The sequence below is a fragment of the Phyllopteryx taeniolatus genome, chromosome 5, assembly GCF_024500385.1.
Source record: "Phyllopteryx taeniolatus isolate TA_2022b chromosome 5, UOR_Ptae_1.2, whole genome shotgun sequence".
In the NCBI taxonomy this organism is placed as follows: Eukaryota; Metazoa; Chordata; class Actinopteri; order Syngnathiformes; family Syngnathidae; genus Phyllopteryx; species Phyllopteryx taeniolatus.
The window spans coordinates 10221502-10242591 of NC_084506.1; the positions used below are offsets into that span (position 1 = coordinate 10221502).

General features: G+C 42.3%; 1 protein-coding gene across 5 annotated transcripts in view; it reads right to left on the reverse strand.

The window, feature by feature from the left end:
- LOC133477634 (Fanconi anemia group A protein) overlaps positions 1–21090 on the reverse strand; it is a 61217-nt gene that overhangs the window by 10746 nt on the left and 29381 nt on the right. For 3 of the 5 annotated variants that reach the window (XM_061772590.1, XM_061772589.1, XM_061772592.1), the window contains 24 exons: positions 20637–20770; positions 20333–20443; positions 20059–20154; positions 19900–19962; positions 18953–19029; positions 18753–18813; positions 17694–17743; positions 16764–16834; positions 16545–16640; positions 14712–14845; positions 14537–14607; positions 14300–14399; positions 13445–13632; positions 13239–13332; positions 11659–11850; positions 11483–11556; positions 11275–11403; positions 10169–10241; positions 9923–10080; positions 9750–9855; positions 5237–5296; positions 5056–5160; positions 2137–2252; positions 1896–2052 (listed from right to left, as the gene is read on the reverse strand). In XM_061772590.1, the coding sequence (XP_061628574.1) occupies positions 1896–2052; positions 2137–2252; positions 5056–5160; positions 5237–5296; positions 9750–9855; positions 9923–10080; positions 10169–10241; positions 11275–11403; positions 11483–11556; positions 11659–11850; positions 13239–13332; positions 13445–13632; positions 14300–14399; positions 14537–14607; positions 14712–14845; positions 16545–16640; positions 16764–16834; positions 17694–17743; positions 18753–18813; positions 18953–19029; positions 19900–19962; positions 20059–20154; positions 20333–20443; positions 20637–20770 (2516 nt within the window). Of the gene's footprint in view, positions 1–1707; positions 1780–1895; positions 2053–2136; positions 2311–5055; positions 5161–5236; positions 5297–9749; positions 9856–9922; positions 10081–10168; positions 10242–11274; positions 11404–11482; positions 11557–11658; positions 11851–13238; positions 13333–13444; positions 13633–14299; positions 14400–14536; positions 14608–14711; positions 14846–16544; positions 16641–16763; positions 16835–17693; positions 17744–18752; positions 18814–18952; positions 19030–19899; positions 19963–20058; positions 20155–20332; positions 20444–20636; positions 20771–21090 lie in introns of those variants that run through there. The other 2 variants (XR_009788433.1, XR_009788434.1) reach the window with 2 other exon arrangements.

The window sequence follows — 21090 nt, forward strand, 5'->3', positions numbered from 1 at the left end:
TGATTGCAGGCGGAAATCACTTTTGTCAAAACCTTCATTTTGTGTTTACTTGTGTTGTCTTTGACAAATATTTCCATTTGTTTGATATTGGGAAACATTTAGGTGTGACAAACGTAAAAAAAAATAATAATAATAATAAAAAGATCAGGAAGGGGGCAAACACTGTATGGCGGGAACAGTATTTGGTTTCATCCACATGTGCAGCGATACACTTTTCAACTTCTTGATGCAAAGGAGATTTAGTTTATTGACACTGTCGTGGCGGATATGAATTATGTATTAGCGTTGACCTAGCAATTTTTGTGAACAGAAACGAAGTCTATGATGTATTTGAACATTCAATAGGTCTAATTATTTTGTTTTGTGCGTTTACTTTTACAGTTAACTTTAAATGGAGTGTCAATAAACGAATTTAAGCAAACAACATTCACTGATACTCTTCGCTACTATGTTGGCACCTTAGCAAGCTGCTGTTGTGATCATGTGGCATCTGTATGCCGTCCGCTGCTAAATACACGTGCTCGAGGGGAGCATGGAATGGACTGCTTGTATAAATGGAAAAAATCCGAGATTTTACAACCCCAATTCCAATGAAGTTATGACGTTGTGTTAAACATAAATAAAAACAGACTACAATGATTTGCAAATCATGTTCAACCTATATTTCATTGAATAACCTACAAAGACAAGATATCTAATGTTCAAACTGATCAACTTGATTGTTTTTAGCAAATAATTCATGAACTTAGAATTTGATGCAATCGTTTTGCAGGCAGGCCAGTCGAGTACCCGCACTCTTCTACTACGACGAAGCCACGCTGTTGTAACACGTGCAGAATGCGGTTTGGCATCGTCTTGCTGAAATAAGCAGGGGCGTCCGTGAAAAAGAGTTTGCTTGGATGGCAGCATATGTTTCTCCAAAACCTGTATGTACCTTTCAGCATTAATGGTGCCTTCACAGATGTTTAAGCTCCTTTTCTACCCAATCACGGCACCCACCTGTTCCCAATGAGCCTGTTCGCCTGTGGGATGTTCCAAACACGTGTTTTCTCAGTCTTTTTTGCCACCCTGTCCCAGCTTTTTTGGAACGTGTTGCAGCCATCAAATTCTAAGTTCATGAATATTTGCTAAAAACAATCAAGTTGACCAGTTTGAACATTAAATAGCTTGTCTTTGCAGTGTATTCAATGAAATATAGGTTGAACATGATTTGCAAATCATTGTATTTTGTTTATGTTTAACACAAGGGCCCAACTTCATTGGAAATGGGGTTGGAGATCCAGTCTGATCTGATCTGATACTCGTTTTTTTGCTGACTTGGAACCGATTTCCGGTCTCCAAAATCGGATTGGGACACCCCTAATTTAAAATAATACAGTCAAATATAAAAATACTAATGCATGTTAAAACATAGGTGTAAAATAACAGATTGAATAAAAACCAGCGAGTAGTGATAGGAATGTAATAATGACTCTAAAGTACAACTGGGCTTGAAAAGAAATGATTTTGTATGGCTGGACTATTGCTCAATACTACTGTGCATTTAAATACAGGTAGACTCCGTATACTTTTTTTTTAGAGGGAAAAAGAGAAATGTGCACTGGTTTTCACGTTACATGTGTGTTATCCTGTATTTTTAAACATGGCAATATACAGTATATCGCAGAGTTAAAAAAAATATAAATATAAAATAAAATGCAGCCCTACTGCTAATCAGATTGGAGGATCTCGGAAAATGGACTATCACACGGAGGAAGGTAGAGCCAAGCAGACCCTTGACTGTTGAGTGAAAAGGGGCAGCAATATTTAGACGAAGGTACTGCTCATGTCTAACCAATCTATATCAATGTAACATTGTAACAAAGACCTTATTTGTAAAATTCCAACATTTTTACCTGTCTGTGTTTCATGTTTGTCAAAGGTTGCAACATATTGAGAGCATCAGCGACACCTCGCTTGCCTTCGGCTCGACCTTGCGAGCCGACATACAGGCCGGAGGCCAACAAGAGTGCTGGAGCCGAGGGCATCTGCAGCGGCTGACCCCTCGTTAAACTGCAGACAAGAGCGGATCAAAATGATTAGAAACAAGCGCTACCAACTAGCAGAGAATTAGCTTGTTTTGACAAATAATCATACCTGCGGGCCCAGCTTTGACTTTTTGCGATGAGCTGCAGTTGTTCCGGGGGAGCCTCTCCATCACACAGACGGCACCATAGCGACAAGAGCACGACAGACAGGCGCTCCCACCAGTACTACAACCGGTCATATCCAAAACCGTACAAAAATAACCGGTTGCAATTCACTACAAAACTAACAGACGGGAAGATGAATGTCAATTCAAAAGTAGCATCTGAAGATAGACAAAGCGATTTAGTGAAAGTAGGAGAGAGTTCCAAAGTGTGGGGACCATGCTAAGACCCATCCCCTAATTGTTGTTCAGGTTATGTACGTACTGTACAAACATATTTGATCTTTGATATGTTTACAAATAAGATTCTCAGTCATCCGGCACATGGTAACCCGCAAAAGTGGAATCAAGGCAAACTAGACTTTTTCCCTGTTAGACCGTTTAAAACTGAAGCCTTGTTCAGTTTTAAATCTCAAATGCCGTTTCTCGGTATTTATACAGTGCCGGAAAAATGGATTAGCCCCCTTCTCAAATTCTTATATTTTTGCATAGTTTCCCCACTTTAATGTATAAGATTATCAAACAAATGTATAACCCAAGTGAACTTAAAATGCTGTTTTTAAACGGTGCTTTCATTTATTAAGGACAAAAACGACTCAAAGTGACCTGGCCCTGTGCTTCAAAGGAATGGCGCCCGAAACCTAATAACTGGGCCATCCTCAGCAGCAACAACTGAAATCAAGCGTTTTCTCGAACCGGTAATGAGTCGTTCGCATCTCTGTAGAAATACACTATTTTGGCCCAGTCTCCCTTTCAGAATTGTTTGAATTCAGCAAAAATGGAGGGTTTTCGCGCATGAACGGCAATTTAAGGTCATTTCAATCGGATTCAAGTCTGGACTTTGACTAAGCCACTCCCAACAGCTTCATTTTGGGGTTTTCTAAGCCATTTAGAAGTTGACTTGCTGCTGTTTTGGATCATTATCCTGCTGCAGAACTCAGGTGCGCTTCATCTTGAGGTCCTACGCTGATGGCTGAACATTCTTCTTCAGGATTTTCTCATAAAGAACAGAATTCACGGTTCCATCAGTCACAGCAAGGAGCAAATCAGCTCAATACCATCATCCGACCACCACCATGTTTGACTGTGCACGACTGGTGGAGGGCTGCGGTGATGGTTGACTTTCGAGAACTTTCTCCCATCTCCCGACTGCATCTCTGGAGCTCAGCCACAGTGATCTTTGGGTTCTTCTTTACCTCTCTCACTAAGGCTTTTCTCTGCTCTGGGAAGGGTTCTGGTCGTCCCAAACGGCTTCCATTTAAGTATTATGGAGGCCACTATACTCTTAGGAACCTTAAGTGGAGCAGATATTTTTTTTGCAACCTTGGCCAGATCTGTGCCTTGCCTCAATTCTGTCTCTAAGCTCTTCAGGCAGTTCCTTTGACCTCATGATTCTCATTTGCTCTGACATGCACTGTGAGCTGTAAGGTCTTATGCAGACAGGGGTGTGGCTTTCCTAATCCAGTCCAATCAGTATAATCAAATGCAGCTGGACTCCAATGAAGGTGGAGAACCATCACAAGGATGATCAGAAGAAACGGACAGCACCAGAGTTCAATATATAACCCTAACCCTAACCAGCAAAGGGTCTGAATACTTATGGCTGTGGGATATTTCAGTTATTCTTTTTTTAATCTGCCAAAATTTCAACAATTCCGTTTTTCTGTCAATATGGGGTGCTGTGTGTACATTAATGAGGAAAAAAATGAACTTAAATTATTTTAGCAAATGGCTGCAATATAACAAAGAGTGAAACATATAAGGGGGTCTAATACTTTACGTGCCCACTGTAGTTGTTAAATTGCGGCTTTAAGTCAGTTATCCTAATCGGATAAATAGTTGTAATAATGTGAATGTTAATGGATCTTCTGGTTCTTCCCCCTCTGCAGCTTTGCGTCTTAACTATTTCTTTTATCATCTTGCACCGGGAGTGAACGTGTTGCCGAGCACATGACCTCTCGAGCTTTCAATACATCGTGCGAGCCGGCTGTCGTCCCGATGGTGGAAAACGCCTCTGCCAAGCTGCACTTTAAAACTAAACACTAGGCTCCGCCACAGTAATATATACATTACAAAAGAACAAGTAAACCTTAGTATTAACAAGAATACTGATCTGACTTAATTAGGAGGGAATCACCACTAACATGTATTGCATATAAATATATCAATGGGTAGAAAGTCACGGGGGCACATTATACATAGGAAGAAGGGTTTTCCTGATTTTCGGAGTCAATTTTAGGGGAGCGCATTACACTCGAGACCATATTACACAATTAGCATGATTTAACAAGGTGGCTAATGACTTTTTCACACAGGGCCAGGTAATTCGGAATAGAAAAACAGCATTTTAAGTTCACTTGGGTTATATTTGTCTGATCGTTACATTTGTTTGACGATCTTTAACATTAAAGTGGGCAAACTATGCAAAATCTAAGAATTTGAGAAGGGGGCCAATACACAGACAGCACTGTGTGCTTGTGAGTATTGTTACATTGTGTGCCTTCACGTGTTCATGGAGCATTGGTGTTCAAATATCTGCAGCTGAAAGGCTTATAAGACCGTCACTCGTGTTTTGCACTGCTTGTTAGCATCAAGCTAAGGGCCAGAATTTTGTTGTTTTAAATATACGGTGTATTTAAAGCTAAGCCCAAATAAATCAATAAATATTGGCCCAACGATGGCTCGTATCTAAAAAAATGGTAAGTCAGTGCCATCACTCGTATCGCAAGGCACAATTTATGTAGTGTGTATGTACATGCGTGTATATGAGATTTTATGCTGACCCGAGAGAGGGTTTTTCAAGGTCAAGTCTCACAGGAGCGACGTTAGAAGAAAAGGAGTTCAGTGTTTTTAAGAAAAACACCTACCGCTGTTGAGACCAGCAGCAGAGGGCACTGATGACTGATCTGAGACCAGGTCTTGTTGAATTCTTCAGCCGCAAGACTGCAGTGTACACTAGCACGTAGATTGCTCTGAAGAGGAAACGCTCAATCATTAAGAGTTCGTAGACATACTTTGAGGAGATATTCAGAACTATTTCGTTCTCACTCTCAGGAAGTGGGACGTCAGATGAAAGGACAACAGGCCGCTCGGTGAACATGCACTCCTCTGACAAAATATAAAGCACACACATATTATTATGGAACAGGAAATGCTAATTGATCAAATTTGAAACGTGATAGTCTCGCTACTTTTCACAGACTTGACCAAAACACTGTATGCTATTTCTGGGACACTGGGAAGACACCGTTGACACTGACTGATCAATACTTTATGACAACCTGACAATTCTAATACAGTAGATCAAAAAGATGTAACAAACAGTGTCTTTTAAAAGATCATACTTGTTTCTTGTTGACATTTATTTCACGGTTTTATTGCGGTTGTCGTTTGCAGTGAAGCTCTGCACTGCATCATAGTTTATCCATTTTGAACCTCCCATGTGCAATAACTCACAAAGGTGAGGATGCCCTTCACATTTTTGTCAATATTGAATTCTATCTTTCATAGGACAACAGTGAAGAAATGAGACTTTGCTACAATGTAAAGTCAATTGTTGGCAACAAAAGTGAATACATCCTTGAGTGAAAATTTCCAATTCTACATTTTCCCTCTGTGGCGCTCATGTGACTTGTTAAGTGAGTGACTCATAAGAAGGGTCTGACTTCATATTGTTATGAGAATATTTTGAGTTATCCCCTCCTTGAGCCGTCACCTTATCGTGGCGGAGGGGTGTGTGTCCCCCAGTGATCCGAGGAGCTCAGTTGTCTGGGGCTTCACGCCCCCTGGCAGGGTCACCCGTGACAAACAGCTCCGAGGTGAGGGACCAGACAAAGCACGGCTCCAAAAACCTCTATGAAGATAAAACATTTAGGAAGACGTTTTCCCTCGCCCGGACGAGGGTCACCGGGGCCCCCCCTCTGGATGGAGGTAGCGCTCGAGCGCACCCATGGGCGAGCGCTGTTTGTGATACGGATCCCCATGGGTCTGAATTAAAAAATAAAGAGCTACAAGACTAGTAGCCCAAACAAAATGAAAATGCTCCGTATAATTACCTCAATCGAAATAATGGAATTTCATTTGGTTTCACAGGGGTGGAACCAAACTCTTGCCAAACTGTTCAGAAGTACATGTTTGCCATTTGTCTGCGCATGCTTCGTCTCAACGCAAATGCACGGTGAGGTCGTTACATGCGACGTAAATATGGCGGCTCGCGACGGAGCTCGTATGCAACGGAAAGCTTGTTTTTAGCTACTATAAGTGGTTTTTGTTTTGTTTTTTTAATATTAAAGTTGATTCACTGTATATTAAAGAACACCCCCATCGCAGTAGACCCTGCGGTGACTATTGCTCACATACAGCACGATGATGGTGCTCAAACAAAATATCGTGCGACCCGACACACTAGCCTAAATAATTGCAAACTGATATGACATCAAGGCTCAAATTAAGCAGTCTTGCATCACAGTTTGCTAGTTGAAATTCGCATTTGGTGCCTCAAAAAACACACTGAACAGCAAAACTGCGGAAAATGCCTAAAGTGTGGAAGCATTTCATACTGAAATGCAAGGCGAGCATCATTTCACTGGAACACGGACGGACCTCTCTCTCTCTCTCTCTCTCTGTTGAAGGTGCCGCATCGTGGGACCCGAGACGAAGGTGAAATTAACAGTGAGATTAATGTTCGTCTAATTTACTAGCATAACATTAGCCCGTTTCTGTTCATCATGAGGACCGTCGAATGTGTGGCTTTGTTTATTAAGAAGGCGACAAGTACCGTACGCAACCCTAACTTTACTTCCAGGTGCTTTTGCTCAGTGGAGCAAGCCAGCGAGCCCACCCCGTGAGGAGCTGGTCCACTGTTCCACGGGAAGGATGAAAACAACACTGCTCCTCCTGAATCTGAATCCACTTCAGCAGCCCCGAATAGACCTTACCAGGGAGGCTGAGGAGTGTGATCCCCCTGTAATTGGAACACACCCTCTAGTCCCCCTTTTTAAGAAGGGGGAACGCCACCCCGGTCTGCCAATCCGGACGCACTGTCCCCAATGTCAACGCGATGTTGCAGAGGCGTGTCAACCAGGGGGGGCCAACAACATCCAGAGCCTTTCGGAACTCCGGGTGGATCTCATCCACCCCCAGGGGCCCTGCCACCGCAGAGATTTTCAATCACCTCAGTGACCTCCACCCTGGTGATAGGAGAGCCCACCTCAGGGTCCTCAGACTCTGCTTGAAGAATGGTTAAAAACCGGTTGGACCGGCATCTTCCCCCACCATCGGAGCCAACGTACCACCAGTTGGTGATCGGTTGAGAGGTCCGCCCCTCTCTTTATACGAGCGGCCAAGACATGCGGCCGCAAGTCCGATGACAACTACCAAGTCGGATCATCGAACTGCGCCCTCGGCTGTCCTGGTGCCAAGTGCACGTGTGGACATCCTTATGTCTGAACATGGTGTTCGTTATGGACAATCCGTGACAAGCACAGAAGTCCAATAAGAGAACACCGCTCGGGTTCTGATCGGCCTGACATTGCCCACGTGAACGTTGAAATCCCCCAGAAAAACGAGGGAGTCCAACGCAGCATTCCCTTCGAGGACTCCAAAAAGGGTGGGGTGGGTCCTCTGAAGTGCAATTTGGTACAGAGGCACAAACGACAGTCAGGACCCGTCCACCACCCAAAGGCAGGGGCAGGCTACCCTCTCGTCCACTGGGGTGAACCCCGACGTACAGGCACCGAGACGCGGGGCAATCGGTATGCCCACACTTGCTCGGCCCCTCTCAACGTGGGCAATTCCAGAGTCCAACCCCTCTCGACAGACAGGTGCTTGAGCCCAAGCCGCGTGTCCGGGCGAGCCCTACTATATCCGGTGGGAATTTCTCAACCTCGCACACCAGCTCAGGCTCCTTCCATGCCAGAGAGGTGACATCTCACATCCCTAGAGCCAGCTTCTGTCGCCAAGGTCCCTGCCTATGGCCACCGCCCCGCTAACAATGTAACCGACCCCTTTTGCCCTTATGACCTTTTTGTCACGGGTGACCCTGCCAGGGGCGTAAAGCCCCAGACAACTTCGCTCCTAGGATCATTGGGACACACAAAGCCCTCCACCACAATAAGGTGAGGGGTTAATTGCTCTTTAACCAAGCACAAATATCGTGTATCAAAATAGTCGATTGTTTGATAGAATTTTCAATAGGATACTTAAGTAATCAAATATTTGTTAGCTGCAGCCCGACATTCAACTGCCCGTTATATTGTAGTACTTTTATTGTTTAATAAACCCTTACGATTAACCTGCAAAAAAATGCTCCTTAAAATTATAAAGTTGCTCCTTAAATGATGAAGTGATGAGCAAAACTGCTCCTCAAAGAAAAGAAAATATATTCCGAGCCTTGCATCGCACGGGGGCAAACAAATATGCTCACATTTTTACACCACCAGTATTTAGGCATTCACACGCACTAACAAACGTTTAGGAATGAAGGAAATTGTAACGGCAAAGTCGACGACACGGGCTTTTAGGAGCTGCATCGGGATAGAAGCAGAAACATACTTTTACTTCCAGTTTGACGGTGTATGAGGTGCATTCAAGGACCACAGAGCAAAACAGGACATCTCATACACGGACGAAAAAACACCGTCAATGAATGAAACCTAACAAGACCGAAATTCAACAAGATGGGACCAAAGCGGCACTTGCAAATGCCGAACTGCAACTATGGAGGGGTTCACTGCTTTCAAACATGATAACGACCCCAAACATTCCTCCAAGACGACCACTGCCTTGCGAAAAAAAAGCTGAGGGTAAAGGTAATGGACGAGCCAAGCAAGGCTCCAGACCTAAACCCTAGTACAGAATGTGGAGGACCACAAGCTCTCTAAAATCCACCAGCTGTGACGTCGTCAGGAGCGGAAGAGGATTCCAGTGACAAACTGGAAACCTCCGGTGGACTCCATGGCCTATGCTGGAAAACAACGTTGGCCACAAAACATTGACACTTTGGGCCCCATTTGGGCCGATTTTACTTAGAAGTGTACATGATCACTTTTGTTAACTGTTCACCGAGTAAATTGTTATACACTGTTATACAAGCTTAATACTGAGTACTTTGCATTTTAGGAACGTGTCATTTCTTATATATAGTATTGTCCCTTGAAAAGATATGACCTATTGACAAAAATGCGCGGGGTGTATTCACTTTTGTGATATACTGTAGCGACATGAGGTAACCAGATTCGAAACATTCGAAACTGTGATGGAGTGTTTTATGTAACCCCGCCCCTAAATGCACACTGCAGCCACCTGCAGTTGAAATTCAATTCAAATGAATCAATCTTTTTAATGAGATGAAAATCTACAAGTAAAGTAGTGTTGACATGTTGAACTCTTAAAGATCCTTACGAAAGAACATTTGAACATGATCCAAATAAAAGTGTCATGTGTTCTGTGCACAAACATCCCTGCGGTGGATGAGCAAGTATGAGCCTCATGTATCCCTGAGTTTCCCCGGTGTGTTCTAAATAGTCGTTTGTACGTCGTCAGAGATGACGCTGAAGCACACCTGATGATCGTTGACATGTCGGATCAGCTTTTTACAGTCGAGATGCACCCCGTCTCCTTCAGCCTTGACTTTAAGAAACGACATCGTCGGGAGAGCCAGCATTACTCTGTGACACGCATACACGTTGAGGTTTCCAAAGATACAACCGAACTGCACGGTAGGTTCGGGCGTACCTGTTCCACGTGTTCAGTGCGTGTTCAGAGCTGAGGTGAGATGAACTCAATGTCTCAGAGAACCTCTTGGAAACCAACTCAAACAGGAAGTCACATGTGTCCGTTGCGCTCGGATGACTGCCCGATAGGCTGCTTAACTCCATCTCATAGATGACCTCCTACATTTGTGCATAAAGAATCATTTATCCATCGTACTTTTGGTCTGCGGTGGTGAGTGTCAGTGTTGAATGAAAAGCCATTTCATACCTGTAATCTACAGATAATGTCTGGAAGACAGGTTCCTCTTTGTGAGACTCTGTGATCGTCCTGACTCTGTTCACTGGAAACATCATGCAGTATTCATTAGGTTAAGTACGATCTGCACAGGACAATACACCCTCTTGGACCACGCTTTTTCTGATTTGCAATTCACTTTGCATTGGCGCTGTGTGTGTGTGTGTGTGTTTGTGTGCGTGCGCACGCACGCCTATTCGGAGTTCACTTACAGTTGTAACTGTGTCCAATTTCAAAGTGCCGCTCACACAGATGGTAAAACACATTTACACATGACACAATTTTAATCGTATAACTATTTATCCTATAAAAGCAACATGGTTCAAATTAAAAGCATTTTAGTAACTGACTGAATCAAATAATTGACACAGACAGGAATATTTATAACTGGAAAATGCATTTAATTGCATTTCAATACAAAACAGTAGAAAAACTAAAGTTAGAGCTAAAGTTAAAGTGCCATTTTAGGACAGTTTAAAGTATTGCCTTTAAATGGTTTCTGTGTGACAGTTGAAAAGTTGGATCACGTGTCGGAAGCTTGAAGGGATCGATAACTCCTTTTTGCACAAAAATGATGATCAAAGCTTCCATTGGGTCCTACCAATGCTGTTTTTATCCAATTCACCAACACACAAAACACGATTAAAATGCATGAATCTTTGAAATTAATTCATTTGTAATTAATTCATCACCATTAATGTGTTAATATCTCACCACAAGAAAATACCTTACGCAGCGAATGTGTCGTCATGGGACATGCGCACCATCTCAGCCTGTCATAAGGATTTTTTGGGATGATATATTTTTCCAGAAACTATCACGATAAACGATTGTATCGTTGTTGTTGTTGCTTTGCTTTATATATATATATATATATATATATATATATATATACAAAAATGGCAGCTCACAATGCGGTGTTTTCAAAGTCTTTTTTTGAATCAATAGTAGATTTAAGTTAACCTGCATCTGATGAAGAAGATATGGCCATTTACAATTTGACAGGAAGTTTTGACCTCCAGACTTTACTTCCGCTTTAAGAATTGCTATTCTATGTGACGAGCTAAACGCGCGACAACCTTTGCTGCTGGTCCATGATCGCATTGATGAGATGAGAGCAAAGACTCTGCATGCTTCCGCCGCAGCCGCCCTGATCCTCTGGACGTATCAGGTAGAAGTTTAGACACGCCCACTGATGGTACTCCAGCCTAGCGCACAGACACATAAATAGCACTAGATGGTGGTTTTCTTGTGCGTATGCAATGTGCATCAGCCACTCGGCATTACCGTTCAGAGTCGGAAAAGGTGTCTTTACTTCTGTCAACTTGGAGTTCATTTGCCAGCCATTCTGTGATGAATAACTAGACATGGGAAGTGGATGACCTCGTGTTATATATGCACATCAAGGACAATTAAGACCTGACTATATATGTATATATATATAAATTCAGCATGCACGCTACCTGATATTTTGGTTGGTGTTGTAGCCGATTGAAAGCAGGATGTCTCCACAGACACAAAGCCGTCTTTTTCCAGTTGCTGGTGGTGTCTTTGACATGACTCAACACGCCACTGCTGTTCACCTCCTGATCCTCTTTCCCATCAGAAACTATCTTTCTGGCTTCAGGGAACAGTCTTGGGATGAGGTACAGAAGCTAAAATGGGTGCAATTGTAAAGCTAGGATCAAGACAATGACGAATGCTGTAGGGACAAAAGGTTTTGAGCTGAATGATTTTGAATTTGTTTTTAAAACGTGGCCACACATTATACTGCATGGGCTGGGGCTGGGGCTGGGATGGTACTTTGTCAAACAAACTCATTCAGTACACTCCGCGAGCCCTCATGCACCACGGCATTTCCCTCCGTCAGCTAAGAGGAGGGAAATCATGCTGCCGTTTCCCCTTGCACCTCTCTTTGTGGCACGGAAAGCCCCACGATGACCCAGTGAAATATAGTCAAGCCACCGGGCACTTTGAGCAGATATATTTTCGCGGCTGAAACATATAGGGATGTGGAAACATAAAGGTGCTATACGTAGTGGTACTTTTTATTGATTGATAGTTGAGCGCAGCGTGGCTTCAGCGCATGCAGGCCCCACCCTGTTTGAGAGGGGAAACGGCAGCATGATTTTATACACTTGCCGGTGTTTTTAATCATTCAAATTTGTTGACACCACTCCTCTCAGTGGTGTGTCAAATTTATAATACATGTATTTTCATTTTACGGGGACTTTAAGATGTTTGGGCTTCGCCGGAGTGGTCTGCACATCTGTGTTTCGGTGCAAAAAAAAAAAAGGCAGGGCATAGAAGTCGCTTCAAAGGGTGGCCAGTTTTGCGAATTCACATCTCCGTAACATGCCTCTCATAGGCAGGCAGAAAGCAAAATGACTGTGGCGGCGCAACCGCATCGTACCAACCATCCTGAAATCAAATGAAAACTTCAAGCCATGAAAATAGAGGAAACAAACAAAATGAAGCCACAAACTTTCAATCATAACCCGAGTGAAATATGACAAGAAAACAAACCAAGGATTTCGGCCAAATTAAAAAGTAAATAAAATTATATTGTATTTTGAATTGTTTACATATTTCTGAAGAAGAAATGCAAAAAAAGAAGTTGCAGCCTCGCCTGTGTGGAGTTTGCACGTTCTCCCCGTGCCTGCGTGGCTTTTCTCCGGGTACTCCGCTTTCCTCCCGCATCCCAAAAACATGCGTGCTAGGTTGATTGAAGAATCTAAATTGCCGCGAATGGTTGTTTGTTTATATGTGGCTGGCAAGCAGTTTAGGATGTACCCCGCCTCTCGCCCGAAGATAGCTGGGATAGGTTCCGGCACGCCCGCGACCCGCACGAGGAGAAGCGGCACAGAAAATGGATGGATGGATGGCAATCCTCCGATTTTCAAAAGTCTTGGTGTGTTGTACTCGGGTTGAAGTGACCCTTTCAACCAGACTTGCCCTTTTGAAATGCTGTCAATTTCGTCACATTGCAGCTACTTATAAGCTCTACTTGTACAGTGCAAAAGAATGACGATCGAAAACCAACCTTCTTATAAAGGCTGCTGGGAGCCAGGTTCTGATGATGTTGAGGCAACGAGTCTCCTCTACAGATCCCATAGCACATGGCAGCCACGCAGAACCTGAACAATTAAAAGGTCGCGTTTCAATCAAACTGGACATACGACATAATAACAGGCAGATTATGTGCCATCAATATTTTTGACCACATCCTGAATTGATATAATACTTCACCTGACACAAAAGTGCATGCGAGTGTGTGTGTTGCAGACAAGCGCTGAGCTAAGAGCCTCTGAGACAGATACTGGGTTAGGCCGCCTCAGTGAAATCAGCCGCACTCCAGGACTTTGGGACACGAAGGCATCGAGGTGGACCACAAGAGCTGCCAGCCCGGCAATGTGAGGGCCACTCAACAAGGACCCCTTTAGAAACAGGAGATCTTTAGAGTCTAACAGGATTACATAACATATAGACAACGCTTCTGACATTGAAAAATGCCGTGATCAACACTGCAATTTGTCTGTATAATAATGACACTGGATCCCCAAAACTCTGCCGCCCCAGAAGTGGTACAATTTTGGATTTTCGTTTTTTTTTTTTTTTTTTATGTCTGAAAAGTAAAAAAAAAAAAAAAAAACTAACAGATTTATTATACACGGGTTTGAATTTCAAGCATACCAATAAAAGCAACTTGGTGAGAGTATCACTCAGCAAACACTTCGTTTCCTCACCATTGCGTCTTTGCCAGGCAGCTTTGAAATACGCGAATGTTTATTATTTTAGTTTTTAAATACGAAGTACATTTATAGCAATGCTGAAGCCTGTTAAAAAGGGTACATTTGGGGGGGGGGGGGGGGGGGGATCCGAAAAAGCTGTATGCTGCTCCAACCCTTTCTGTGCCCTATCGTCATTTGCATTGCTCCAGTCCCATTGGGGTTACGTGTCGCTTCCCCAAGAATTGACTAACTGCATAAACCAAGCAATGCTATGGAAGAAAAAGTGCAACACTTGCCCTGAGTTTGATCTGACACTGAAATCAGAGGCTAAGATTTTGTTTGATGAAGTGGACACAAGCAGACATCTGCATACCTGGTGATGGAGCAGATGCCAAAGTCTGTGCAGAAGGCAGAAGAGGAACTGTGTGTTACAAACTAACACACACACAAACCTTGAAGCCCACAGAATTTGCCTGGTGAGACAGAGTGATTGCGTAACAGCATTAGATTTGTAGCATTAAGAATTTCAGTCCTTAATGTCATCTATTGTATTGTATTGTAGTGTTAAAACAAAAGTAAAATCTCTCATCTTTCAAAAAGGGTTGCTCACTTATTCGGAGGGAGTGATTTGGAAGCATCTGAAATGCACTGGCAAAAGTTTCTTAAAATCACATCAACAACCTGGGGATGAGAATGAGAGGAGACTTGCAAGTAACGGGAATAACAAATGCATACCAGCAGCAAACTGATGAAGGGTGAAAACAATCGTGGATTCGATTCCATACTTGCAAGTGGAGCTCTGGCAATGAAAGCAGGTCAGTTTTCAGTTCGATCACTTGCTTTCCCAAAAGGTCACCAGGAAGACCAGGAAAGATAAAGCTCATAGTGTGGGCGATCTTTGACAGCTGAGCCGACATATCTGACGGAACATGATAGTCAACATGCAACATCTGCGACATCCTACTTGATTGAAATCACTCTTATGACATAACTACATTTACAGATTGGATTGCCGTTGTCTGCATATTACCAGTCTTACTGGACGTCCCCAACACTTAACACTTCATGCTTATTTTCCATGAATAAGAAAATGAAAATAAAAAACCTATACAATCCAATGCGGAACATTAAACTTGAAAATCTCCTACGTTTGTGTCGTCAGACAGGACCAGTCCAGTCCACATTCATTTCCTAAATCTCTGCAGCTCAAAGGAGAGGATGGAGACTCACTCGCATCATTTGTTTGGCAGGAATGAAAACTGGGTGGTTATCCCACAAATTAAAGACCATACTATTCGACTTCTTTTGTAAGCGTATGCAAATCAGCGATGAAGGGGGGCGCCATATCAAATCTCGCCCAGGGCACCACATTGGATGGTTGCGCCAGCTCTTCCCATTTCAAGCTTGGGAAACAGCGCCCCCCAAAGATAGCTTTGGGATGTTTTTGTGCGCGTGTTGAATCCTTCAGGCGCAATGCACAAAAAACGGGGTGAAAGATGCACGCGCAAATTCCTGCGCCAATGACGTGACCTAGCTAACCCTACAAAAAAACAGGGAAAAAGGGCACACAGTACAGAAACTAACCAATGTGTAGTTTACGCACATTGGGGAGACAAGGACATTTAGCTACGTATTTAGCACTGAGCGCTCTCAACTCTAGAGAAAGAAACGGACACATTAAACCACTTCTTTTATTTTATCATCCGTGTTACTAAAATTTTCAAACCACCTGTACGTCAAAATAGACACATTGTCATTATACCATTGACTATAGGAGACAAACATGAATAAAATGAGCCCTCGTTTGTAAGAATTGGATAAGGATTCAGGATTTTATCCCACTTCTTATGTCACAAATCGGCCCAAATTAACTTAAAAAAAATTATGGAAATCAATAGGAAATACAGTGTGTACAGAAAGTTTTCAGACCCCCTTAAATCTTTCACTCTTTTCTATCTTGCAGCCATTTGCTAAAATCATTTAAGTGACATTTGTTTTCATCATTAATGCACACACAGCACCTCATATTGACAGAAAAAATGTAATTGTTGAAATGTTTGCAGATTTATTAAAAAAGAAACACTGAAATATCCCACAGCCAGAAGTATTCAGACCCTTCCTTTGCTCAGTATTTAGTAGAAGCACCCTTTTGAGTCTTTTTGGGAATGATACAACACGTTTTTCACCCCTGGATTTGGGGATCCTCTGCCATTCCTCCTTGCAGATCCTCTCCAGTTCTGTCAGGTTGGATGGTGAACATTGGTGGGCATTTTCATAGTTTCCTTTGTTTGCTTACCTTGTGTGTACACTGCATTTATTCTGCATGTATTCTTACTCTGTAAGTAACCTTTCCTATAGAGAAACGGCTGATTTGGAACTCCACTGATCTACTGTGCTAACAAACTCTCATTCGTAGAGTGCCTTCAGATAAATAGACACCTTTTTCCCCCCCGAGTCATAGAAATTTGAGTGGTGTCTCGAGGTTCAAAACTAAGATGGCATTTCATTCGACTAGTTTAGAAAAACTATTTCATCGAGTGATCTCCCTGGAAGTCGGATGGTGACATCATATCAATCGATTAACTGAAATAAGTGATAAGCTATATTTGTGAACCTACCTCCCTCATTTCCATCAGAAACAAGCCTTCTTTGCTCCTGCAACTGAAGTTTTAAGACGTGGAGAGGATCATGAGTTGCCTCACATACAGCTTTCCCTGTAATCAGTGTTAAAGTTTCAAAGTGTCAAAGTATAACACACCAAACAATTTACACGTAACCGTGTAGTTTTGAGTGCGTGTGTATGTGTGTGCGTAGTGCAAATTAAAGATGAGACCCACTTTCGTGCCGTCTTCGTCGCTGACAAGATTCCATGTATGATGAATACTGTGCAGCAGGAATCTTGTCTGCTCTAAAAACAGAATAAAAACATGATATATGGAATTATCATACCTCAATGTCAATTCTCAAATAGAACATGCCATTTTCCAGTTCAAAATAAACTCCTTCAGTTCATAGTTCATACTTAAAAATTTTGAACTAAGTCCATCAGTCCAAAAACGAACGAGTTCATAGTTTTGTTTTGTTTTTTAATATGTTGCTGACGGGCTATTACCCTTAAAATACTGGCATTTAATTCCCCCGTTGTTGTCACCCGCCACCCCAGTCTGCCAATCCAGAGGCACTGTCCCCGATGTCCACGCAATGTTGCAGATGTTGTGGGGATGTCCTATTCTTATATTATAAAACTAAATACATTTCATATTACAGTGATCCTACAGTACTGTATTTTAACCAAAGCATTCTGATACATATATACATTTTCATAGTCATCCATTTTCACAATTATGTACCGTATTACAAAAGAACACATTCAATTCCACATACACAGAACACACCGCACACTCATAGCTGCCGCGTGGCTGCCTCGTTTCATTCTAAAGCGAGAAACAGGAATAGAGCCCGTGTACAATCCTTGAATCTTTTGAAAATGTCCAAACAGATCCCTGTGTTGGTCACTTTTAATATTACAGCACACCAACATCACAGCAGACGCTGCTTTATGAGTATTGTGCACATGTACAGTACAAGGTGACAACAAAACTCAAACAAAATATCATGCAGCCCCACTTTCCTGAACATTTCATTACTCGGTGAACACATTTGTCAATGAGCTGCAGCCACCCCACTCCCCAAGTACCCCTTTGTGCGGTCACATATGCCAATTGCTGCCACTGATCATAATAGAATCATGGTAGCCAGGTACTCACCTTTTCAGGGCCTCTATGAAGCTCATCTGAGTGTCTGCTTTCACAGGAAGCTCAAATTTAAAAAGACAAACAGACATCATTCAGAGACATATGCACACATGTATGTTCCTTAACCAATATATATATATATATATACATATATACATATACACATAGATATATATCCTCTACTTGAGCCATCACCTAATCGTGGTGAAGGGGTTTGTGTGTCCCAATGACCCCAGGAGCAAAGTTGCGCACCTGGTAGGGTCACCCATGGCAAAGAAATCCAAGGTGAGGGACCAGACAAAGCACAGCGCCGAAAGAATAAAATAAATGGATGTACGTTTCCCATGCCCGGATGCGGGTCACCGGGGCCCCCCCGATGGAGCCAGACCTGGAGGTGGGGCTCGAAGGAGAGTGCCTGTTGGCCCGGCCTGCACCCATGGTGAATATGTATATATACATATATACACATACATACATACATACATACGTACGTATACGTGTACGTAAATGCGTACGTATTTTTGCCATGGAACTCTGCCATGGGTGCCTTTTTCCCCAGCCTCTTCCTTATTATTGCGTCGTGAACACTGACTTTAACTGAGGCAAGAAGGGGCTGCAGTTCTTTAGAAGCTGAGTCACTCCTGGGAAGGTTGCACACTGGTCCATCTTTTCTCCATGTGAAGATAATGGCTCTCCTTATGGTTTGCTGGAATCTTAACGTTTTAGAAATGGCTTTTGTAACCGTTTCCAGATAGCTGTCAATTACTTTATTTCTCAACTGTTCTGGAATTTCTTGGGATGGTGTCATTTTGTTGCAGCTTTTTAAGTTCATTTGGGTTTTATTTGTCTGATGACCAACGTTAAAGTGGGGAAGCTATGCAAAAATATAAAAATTTGAGAAGGGGGCAATAAATTTGCACGGAATTGTATACATAACTACATTTTTCAGATTTGATAAAAATGTAGGAACTTTAATACAGGTGTTTTTCTGTGTGTGTGAGAGAGAGAGAGAGAGAGAGAGAGAGAGAGACGTAACATGAACATTGGGGCAAAAATAAAGACGAGACTCACCACTCTTGGTCTCAGCAGAGCAGGAAGGAACCGTGTGAGGAAATATGTCCGATGGAAAATACTGCAAGGACAACATTGTAATTAGTTTTATGTCGCTGTAAAATTACTTAATTGGTAAATGAGAACTGAAACATTATATAGATATTGATCACAAAAAAAAAAAAGTTACAATCTAAAACGAGAAATAACTAAAAAGGTACCTGGCCTCCATAACAGTGGCAGGGATTTTTCCTGTACTCTCAAAAAGAGATGAGGCTTTCTCCACGTCCTGTAGAGCCTGCCACTCCAGCCCACATACAAACACACAGAAATGGGCCAAATTGGATCAGGGCTCACTTTTCAGGTGATTGTCAGTTTATGACGGTCCCGACATACATTTCAAAGTTACTAACAGCACACAATGAACCCGTTTGCCCAGCAATGTAGGAATATGTCAAAATATGACTTTACTACTGCATTAGCAGTGATGAGTTAGTTCCACACTACATACACAGTAAATTCATCGTATACCAAAGACGCCTTGTGTATAGGTATAGCTCAAGAAATGTGAATAGTGTTTAAAGCTTAAAAGGAGGTATGGTCTTAGGGTCCGTATTTCACGAACAAGTGATTTTAGGAATGTTTGGTCAAGAAAATGAAACTGGCAGGCACTTCCAATATCATCAATCCATTTTGGAGCAATTGGTGAATAACTAATGGCCTTGTCTTGGTCTGAAGTCAAAGGCAGAAAAGCCGGTGTGGAAAATGTGCTATACTATAAAGTGGCAGTAATTATCCATCCATTTTCTACCGCTTATCCGAGGTCGGGTCGCGGGGGCATTGTTGCCCCAGTGAAAAGCAGGCCAATCATCTACGGATACAAAAATCTCCCGATATGTTTACTTTTCTTTTTGTTTAACTTAAGCATTAACATTTATAAGTGTGTACTTTTGAACTTTTACTTGAGGGAGTGGCTTCAGTACTTTTACCCGAGTAGTTTTTTGCACAAACATCAGTACTTTTACTGAAGTCCTGAATACCAGTACTTTCGACATCACTGATGAGTACTGAAATAAACTGGCTTTTCTCCCATATTTTAATTCATTGAGATGTACCTTGACAAGTCTGTCTTCAAAGTCATTCGTTCAACCACAAGATGTCACTATACCTGGACCGGTGCATCTCCAGCACCAGATATATCCTGACACAGACCAATATTCTCCAGTGATTGCTGGAAAAGTAGACATTTCAGATAAACAAACTACTGATATACAGTAAAAATAATAATAATAATCTAATGAATATTGAATGCCACAAAATTCCTTACCTTGAGATCAGCAAGTCTGGTCTTGGCCAGGGAGACATACTCCATCAGGAGGCTACGGTATTTCACAGGTACATATGGAGGGTGAAGGATGTGCACCTAGCAGGTGGAAATGTGGATATTTTCTTTTATTTCATTTTTGCACTATTTTGTTTTTTTAACTATTTCCACTGAGCTCACATGTAAAGTGACTGCCTGATCGTGTATCTTGAAAACCCGCAAAAAGTGTTTCATGCTTTTCTGTATTTGATGTACCACTCAAAGTACATCAGATTACCTTCAGGTACTCGGGTGGTTCAAATGGAACCAAGTCAGACAGAAACTTGAGCAAAAACACCAGAGATTTCTTGCTGGTAGCGTGGAAGCCACTGGCCCCCCCAAAGGACTCCTGAGACAACAAAAATATTTGAAAAAAGGAGTACTAAAGAGATGATCCAAAAAGCTGAAATGTAAACTCCCTCTTAATCATCATATTTTGGGATACATTTGAAAGTATTTAGCATATGAGATTGAAAATATTCCATGTAAGTCACAAGGACAACGTTTAGGAATAATGTTAGAACATGGGAAGAATACTGAACCTTGAACCAGTCACTATAGGAAGGGAAGATGCCAGGTCCTTGCAGTGCCCCTTGCCGCGCCAACAGGAATGCAGTAATCATGTTCTCCAAGTCATAACCGTCAAACCCAGAAGTCAGCAATCTGGACAGAAGTACTGGGAGGCAATGTTGGAAACCTCAGATCCATACAAAGACAAAAGTCCAACATATGTTCATAAAATACAATGATTCTTTAACCTCCCAAAAACACAAGAAAGAAATGAAATGACAGCTACAGTTTTGATATCATTTACACAAGCACGCACACCCACAATTGTTGGTTAAAGAAAGAAAAACTTACTGAAAATTAACAAAAATCAGGCATAACAAAATGAAACCTGACCCTCAAATGAGATGCACGACCTTTTTTGTAGCAATCACTGCAATCATCCATCCATCCATTCATCCTTCCATCTATTTTCTTCCGCTTATCCAA